We start from the raw sequence: 8,064 nt of genomic DNA on the forward strand, positions 1-8,064 counted from the left end.
CTAAATGTGATTTATGCCTACTGATATACTCTGATCAACATGTTCAAATTCCTAACATCTAATGTTTACCCATATTTGCCAGAAAAGGAAAATGTAAAAATAAAATAAAATAAACATATATATATATATAAAAAGTAGAGAAAAAGGAAAAAGAGAGAGACAGGGAGGTGGGAGTGAGGGGTAACACAAGCTTTCTACTTTAATGCTTTGAATTCGTGAATATGTCCCTGTAGTCTGAGTCATCCTATACCACTCAGTGTTAGACACAAATGGCAAGAGTGAGCAGAAGAGAAACAATAACATTACTACTACATTAGATTTTCTTCTTGGCTTTTGAATTTTTGCTTTCATCCAAGTGTAACTTTAAGGCTTATAAAACTTAGCAACGTTGTCCATGGAGACCAAACTCAACAGCCTGCACCAAGTTTCCCTCCGGAATCAAAGGGAAGAATGGCAGCTCCCACACGGCCTCCAGGAAAGGGAGGAAGATGCTAAAAAAACCATGTGAGAGGATGTATGGAAAGTGCTTTTCCTGACAAAAAGCAGGGTTGCATACAGAATAGGAGGGAACATATCACCCATTGATATCATATAAACAAAATAAATTGGTTTTAAGAACTGAAGAAAGCACTCTTGCAAAAATTCAAAATCACTAGTCCCTGATTGCAAAATCACTGTGTTCACAGAACAATATGACAAGTGTTTTATTTCTACTGCCAATGGATAAGATAGAGAATGTGTAGGAGGTTTGAGGGGAAAAAAATCCTGAGAAGATTATGGAGATTAATGCAAAGAATATGCTTGTAAGGAGGTGGATTCAGCGCATCAGATCCACTGCTCACTGAAGTCGTTCATTTTTCCTCAGTGCAGTGCTGGTTGCAACCGAGACACTGAGCTGCAAATTTAAAGCCCAGTGAAGATGAGGATTTTTCTAATTACCTTTACTCTGGTGTATAGAAAGTTTCTTATACACTTAATAGTACTGTAAGAATCCTTAAGCTCATGGTATGAATCAATAACAATGAACTCTGTGTTAAGAAAAATACATACAACCCCTCACATCGTTAATACTAATATACGTTCAGAATTGATGGTTTCATAAAATACTTTTTCGTCCTACTGGTTTCAAATTTGGTTTAATTCTGTTTAGATGGATAACTACTCTCACATAGGAATGCAAACTTTACCTGAAATAAGACTATCTTCCAACTTCAATTTCCACTCAAAACTTCAATATAGCCACATAATTTAGAACATGATTTTTGACATATTGATGAACTGGCATTTGTGAATTCATCAGATTTGTTTTACTTTTGACCAATTTCAGTCAAGTCCTTCCAGGATAGGAGCCTGAAGACTTATCTGTTTAGCTTTACATCTCCCTCTGTGCATCTTTTTCATTTCTTAGTAACAGCTTCCCTTGCTGCCAAGAGTAATTTATAATGAAGACTATCTCAGAATACTTATTTCACTGAACATTAACACTGGAGATGAAAGTGGAGACACACATAAATATCTCATAGACAGAGATATTCTTATAAACCCACAAAATACACATACTATTATTAAAATTCTCCCTGTTCCTTCTATTTTCAGATTTGAATTTAATTACAAGACACACACACTCTCCAGAAAACAACTTCTTTTGTCCAAAATAATATCACAATTCACACACTCACTTTGGGTGGCCCACATGTTACTGAAGGTTTGCAAAAAACAACGCTGCCTGATAATATTGCCTTTTTCTTTCTTTTTTTTTTTTTTTTTTTTTTTTTTTTTACAACACAGCATGAAAGATTTGGCATAGATTTTGTGCTTCCAAACTTGACGCATTTTTTTTTATATATTTTCTTGAAAGTCCATACAAAAAGATAGCAGTAAATTCAGGTGTTTTTCATCATCTTGATAAACTAGGCACATATGTGAGTAGATCCAGGCTCCATAAAATTACACCTGATGTAGGCCTTGTCAATTTAGGAAAAGCTTCAGCATTTTAACCTAGGTTTCAAAACTATGCAGTAAAATTCCATATGAAAATAATTTATTTTAATTTCCTGATCCAAAATACATTAATTTAAACAGAGTAAACCTAATGAAAAATATCTATATAGGGAATTAATTTAAGTTAAATCATTTAAAAATTGAGCTAGAAAAATAGGGCTAATTTATATTCTACCACTAAAAAGTCTCCTCTGGTGAAAGGTATGAGAGTATGAGTATGCATCCTAAAGTCCACTGGGCTACATAGTTCACCAAGATGTAGAAACTCAAAAAGCCTTAAAATGCAGTGCTGAAGTTAACTAACTTTGCTTTGCACTTGCAGAACTCTTCAGAAATTACATTTGCAATTACACTTAATCAGACACAACAGGTCACCAGTGGAGGAAAAATTTACACTATGCAGTAATTTGATGCCTTCCCAATAATATTCCTACGTCCTGAATCAAGTACTATTCAAACCATATTGCAACATATTCAAAGAAAAGAGATTTCATTCACCAGTATCTCAGTGCATCTGGGAAAAACAGAAACTTTTGCACCACATAAATTCTGTCCTATCTCAAGCCCCTGTTTTTTCATCAAACTGAAATCTACTGCATATCAGGACAAAATGTTCCAATTTATTGGCAAGTCTTGGATACGAAAGCTGATTTATTCTGAGTGAAGGAACTATTTTAATTATTACTTTCACTAGTTTAATTAGAGGAATGTATTTTTGTAAACTCATCTTTATTTGGCAGATTTTTTTCTCCTAGCTAAGTTGACAATTTGCTTAAAGGTTCAAGAAGTGGATAAAACATCATTACAGCTGAATAAGCACACAACAATAAGCTTTAAATATTGGTTATATATTTGTAATATAGATAAAAATGTGTATAGTATCTTAAATACGCATTTTTTTTAAACACAAAATTGCATGAAAAGAAGTTAAACACTATTGTGCATTGTTAAAGTTTACAGTACAAGAAGGGCTTGGAACTTCTAGAGAGGGTCCAAGGTAGAGCAATGAAGATGATTAAGGAACTGAAGCATCTATTGTATGAGGAAAGACTAAGCAAGTTGAGCCTGTTTAGCCTAGAGAAGACTGAGAGAAGATCTGATCAACATGTACAAATACTGTAAAGAAGAATTTAAAAAGGATGGGGGCAGGGGCGGATGTTGGCAGGATGGGGCTAAACCCTTCTTGGATGGGGCTAAACCCTCTTTAGAGGGGGATGCTTCTTCGTTTTTCAGGATCCTTACTGCTGAGCAATGACTACTCTGATGATAAATGAGAAGGAAGAGCAGAAATTGAAAGCCATCACTTTTCATACCTGCAATTTTCTGTTTGTAGAGCATCAAGGGATGCTCTGAAAAAAGGGTACTTAAAAAAGGATTTGAAGAAGATGTACAAAGAAATATAATCTGAAAACCAGGAAACCGGGTTACGTGCCCAAATCCTGCAGTTGGGCGGTTACTTTGAGATAGAGCACCTGGGCTGTGCAGCATGTAACAAAATGACATCAAATGAACCTGCCAAGTGGGTCCAGATCATTGTCAGCCCAAAATTTCTTCCTGGAAAACTGAAGTCACAATCATCTTGAGTCAAAAGGCATAGGTAGTTAATGGTTTTATTCCAGGCAAACAATTCTTTCACTATTTAAAAGTACGTCTTTCTATTTTTCTCACTACTCATCAACCAACTCTCAACACAGCTAAGACATCTGCCCTGTTGTGGGAGATAGTTCCACTGATGCGTATGCGCAGATGTTCTGGAATACCAAATGAGAACGATCTGGGGGTCTTCTACAAGTTCAGATGGTAGTTCTTTTACTTTCCCTTTCACATGTTCATGCTACGTTGAGACACCTAAAGAGGACATTGACCTCTAGGTTGACTGAGTGCAGAAGAAGTGTGAAAGTTGGGATTCTGGGGCACTGTTTGGGCCCTGGTTTTGTACCGAGAACAGGTCCTCCTCCTGGACAACTCCAAAGCTGCTCTAGCTGTGCCAGGACTTGCAGGGCCATTGCAGCCATGCAGGCAGGCTGCCCTGTGCCCCCACCGCCCCTGTGTCCTGCTCCCTAGCGCATCACAGAGCGGCCACCGTGTCACAATGTGCGTCAGTGGCACAGAGGTGGCCTCTGCCTGCAGCGCCCGCCCGTGCCCCAGTGCGTTGCTGTGCCGGCGTGAGAAAGCAGGGAGACGTGAGCTCCCAGCTAATTGGCACTCTTACGCACGGGGGACAGTGGTCCCGGTGTTTTTTGAGGCCTGCTCAGCTCCTGGTGCTGCTCGGCGTGGTCATCTGGCCGTTTGCAGCACCATGGGGCAGCTCATCTGCTGCGGCACGCGGGGCTCTCCCGACCCCGCTCCCAGCTTGCAGGCCTCATCTGGGGCCTCTGGCTCCATGGTGCTTGGCACCAACGTTGAGCTTGTGGGCAGAAAATCCTCCCTTTTGGCAGAGGTGAGCAGCTGCCAGCACCTTGTGGATGCTGCCAGGAGATATCTGTGTTTCCCAGGGGAGGTGGTAGGGGCTGAAGGGCTGGAGACAGCGGCTGCTGCCCAGTGGACCAGCCTGGGAGAAGCTTCCCCAGCCAGAGGCAGAGCCAGTGGCTGCCCTGGGCCACGTTTGGGCACCTTGTGCGGGGCTGCTCCTTCGCAGCACCCTCCAGCCCCGCAAAGCGCCCGGGGGCTGTGGGCGGCAGGGCTGGCTCTGCGGGGCTCCTGCAGCCTTCACTGCTGCGGGCGGCCCTGTGAACGGAGCCCGTTTCTTGCAGGCTGCTTCTGCACAAGGAGCTGCTCTGGTCCCCGCGGCTCCTGAGGACGGACTCTGCCGTGCGCCCGGTGAGTGGGCTGGGAAGAGCAGCAGAGCAGCTGCCCTCTCCCTTAGCGCTCCCCACGGAGCCCCGCGCAGAGCCCCGCGCTGCTCTGCTCTGCTCCGCAGGCGGCAGCTCTCGGCGCTGCTCGCACACAGCTCTGCCCCTGCTTTGGAAGCTCACTCCTGCTTTCCTCTCGCCAGCAGCTCGCGGGCCTCCCCGGAGGAGGAGGTTCCGGTGGCCGTTTTCCCGCAGACGCAGCTCTGCCAGCGGGAACGGCCCGGAGCAGCCAGAGCCTGTCCTCCAGAGCATGCTCTTTGGGCAGCCTCTGGAACGGCTCTGTGGGGAAGAGGGGAGCCTTCCCCAGCCAGTTCAGGTATGTCAAACAGGCCAGTGTGGATCTGGCCTCCACACGCACTTCTCTGCAGCCAGGCCTGAAGCTCCCATCACTAGCGGTCTTTCTACACCCCAGGAATCCTTCTGTTTGCTTTTCCCGGCAGGATCTCCTAGTCATCCTGAACAGGGAGGGACCTGCCACAGAGGGCATCTTCCGCATCGCTGCAAGCGAGAAAGATCGGCGGGAGCTAAGGCAGGCCCTCAACGCAGGAATCCATGTGGACCTAGAGAGCAAGCCAGTGAACCTCCTGGCTGCTCTCTTAAAGGTGACCTCTTCTGCCCTGCAGCTCAGTCCTTCTCCACCTCCTCCTTGTCCCCAGCTGCCCCCTCTGGGAGGGTGACGGCAATTTTGGGGTTGAATGGAGGCTGATAGGCACGAGGACTCTCTTTGCACTCAGCCAAGTCTGTGCCGAAGGAGCAGGAATTCGCACAGCCCACTGCTTGTGCAGTTGGAGAGCAGGGAGCTCAAAGCAAGCCGCCTCCTGGGGAGCCCAAGTGCCACGCATGCTCCCTCTTTGGGTGCCTCCAAAGCCTCATCTCCATATCTTGGCCTTGCAGGATTTCCTGCGCAACATCCCATCTACTCTCCTGTCGTCGGCCCTCTACGACAGGTGGATGCTCGCTCTGGAGATGGCAGGCAAGGAGCAGCAGATTGCAGAGCTCAAAGAGTAAGTGCTGTAGGCAGTGCTAATGTTCTGGAGTGCCTGAGAGAGCTCAGGGCCTTCTCTGGAAATGGGCAGACTCCCGCAAAGACCCCTTGTTCTGTTGGGCATTTGCAAAACCTGCCACCGCATTTCCTGGCAAAGTCTCCTTTCCTCACACTGTCCATGTCCTGAAAAACAAGCACTGTGCTGAGACACCTGCCTTTTGGTCAACATCTTGCCCTTCCAGAACTTGCACTTAAGCAGCTGCTCACCTGCCCTTGGTGCGTTTCCCACAGGACATGTGTAAAGCAGTGACAGAAAGCAGGGGCCTTATACTCTGTGGAGGAGGCACCATCATTTGTGGCAGTTTACTTGAGACTTCTTGCTCACAGCAAGAAGCTGCGGCCAGTGCCTCCTGAAGTCAGGGTGCCTTGTGCTTGTGTTGACACAGGGTGGCTCAAGAACTGCCCCAGGCAAACCACCTCTTGCTCCGCACCTTGCTTGCCACTCTCCACAACATCAGCCAGAGCGCAGCAATCAACAAGATGACCTCCAGAAACCTGGCCATCTGCATCGGGCCCAGCATGCTGAGCCCAGGCCTGGACAGCACGTTGCCCCTGCAGCTGCAGATTGCGATGAACAACAAGGTGTGTGGAAGTTGCCAGGGAGCTTCTCGCGTTGGGCCCCTCTGAGCCAGGTCCACACACCCCACAGCCACTGCAAAAGCAGCAGCAGCCCCTGGGAGCGTGGGGGTGCCCCTGCGCTTGGCAACCTGCAACCTGACAGGCAGAGCTCTGACTGCAGCCGCAGAGCTACAGCTCTGGGAACAGAAACAGCAGTGGGGAGCAGCAAACATCGCTGATGCCTTTGCAGCCCTTTGCCTGACGCCCATGGTTTGTGTGTGCAGGTGGCCGTGCTGGTGGAGGTCCTCATAGAGAACCACGCAGTGATATTCGGGGAGGACGTGGCCTTCCCTGGCAGCTCCTCTGCTGAGGAGCCCTGCGAGGACACCGGCAGCTCCGCAGGTAGGTGCGCGGAGGGCTCAATGGCTCCCGACAGGGCTTTAGTCTGGCAGCATTTGCCAGAAGTTGAGAAGGACCATGCTGCCTCCACACAAGGGTGGGGGGCCCTGCTTGTGCAGCTGGGGGAGCCCTGATGTTAAAGCCTGGTAGAGCTCAGCTTTTTGTAGCATTGCTCACTCTGGGCTAGTACTGCACTCTGCCTGAGCGGGATCTTTGCCCTGGGCCAGGCTCTTGCGTCTCCTGAAATGCTCCTCACCTCCCAAAGAGCTAAGGTTGCATCTTGCCATCTACCAGGGCTGTGTGGTCCCACCAGCAAAGACCCCTTTTTCCTGCAGAGAGCCATGCAGAAGTTGCTAACAGGCTCTTTCTGCCCACAGGACCCCCTGGGGCTGCTCTGGAAGATGCTGCGGCCAGCAGCAACCTGGAGCCTGCAGCTGCACGTGGACCTGAGACCTGCGAGAGGCAGCAAGAGCCCCCTAGGAGAAGCCCCAGCAGGAGCAGGGCTATTGCAGCATGCGCCTCTGCCCCTCCGCTGCTGCCTCCTAGGGAAATCCATCACACCATCATGGAGAGGAGCCTCTCAGTTCCAGCCTTGTGCATCCAGGAGTGCCTGGAAGGCAGCACAAGGCAACAGATTCGGGGCACCAGTGCTGACAACATTGCTGTTGGGCAGCAAGAGCTGTGCTTGGAGAAGGCCCCGGAGGAACAGCCTGCCCTGCTGCCTGCACAGTTCTACCGTGGAGCTCCACCCCAAGAATCCTCCAGGCGCTCCCTGGACAGCGCCTTGCCAATTTGCCGGTGCTCCTCCATGGTATTCCTGCACCCGGCCGCCGTGCCCTCTCGCTGCTGGTGGGCCACCAAAACAATCTGAGCAGCCACCAGCCATGCTCTTGCATGCCACACCTGGGCCAGGAGTCATCAGAGCCCAGGGAAGCAAGGGGCAAATAGTTTACACAAATGGGCAGGCTGCAGTAAAAAAAGGAGGAGGAGGAGGAGGAGGAGGGGAAGGAGGAGGAGGAGGAAGGGAAGGAGGAGCAGCTTCAGGACTGCTTCCAGGAGGCAAAAATACATCAAAACTGTAACTGTCACCACAGAAAGGAAACATTGTGGTTTGACGGTGGAAAGAACTCAAGGTAGAAACATTCTGGACTCAGTAGAGTCAAAAAGGACAGAAAAAAGCAGGAATTAAGAGCAAAGAAGAGGGAAGAG

At 48.2% G+C, this 8,064-nt stretch overlaps 1 protein-coding gene across 1 annotated transcript; it reads left to right on the forward strand.

The window, feature by feature from the left end:
- Positions 1 to 4,093: 4,093 nt before the first annotated feature.
- On the forward strand, positions 4,094 to 7,726 carry LOC148594857 (uncharacterized). The gene is made up of 8 exons (XM_088523521.1): positions 4,094 to 4,441; positions 4,509 to 4,821; positions 5,000 to 5,169; positions 5,294 to 5,455; positions 5,748 to 5,857; positions 6,285 to 6,480; positions 6,741 to 6,858; positions 7,233 to 7,726. Exons 1-8 carry the CDS (start codon positions 4,094 to 4,096, stop codon positions 7,724 to 7,726), a joined length of 1,911 nt encoding a protein of 636 aa, XP_088379647.1.
- Positions 7,727 to 8,064: the final 338 nt, after the last annotated feature.

Source organism: Tinamus guttatus, unplaced genomic scaffold, assembly GCF_059628265.1.
Source record: "Tinamus guttatus ecotype Peru unplaced genomic scaffold, ASM5962826v1 Tinamus_guttatus_pri_ptg000193l, whole genome shotgun sequence".
In the NCBI taxonomy this organism is placed as follows: Eukaryota; Metazoa; Chordata; class Aves; order Tinamiformes; family Tinamidae; genus Tinamus; species Tinamus guttatus.

Coding starts and splice junctions, on each gene's coding strand:
- LOC148594857 (XM_088523521.1), top strand. CDS start 4,094: ATGTGCGTCAGTGGCACAGAGGTGGCCTCTGCCTGCAGCGCCCGCCCG. Junction 4,442..4,508: donor AATCCTCCCTTTTGGCAGAG/GTGAGCAGCTGC, acceptor GGGAGGTGGTAG/GGGCTGAAGGGCTGGAGACA. Junction 6,859..7,232: donor GGACACCGGCAGCTCCGCAG/GTAGGTGCGCGG, acceptor TTCTGCCCACAG/GACCCCCTGGGGCTGCTCTG.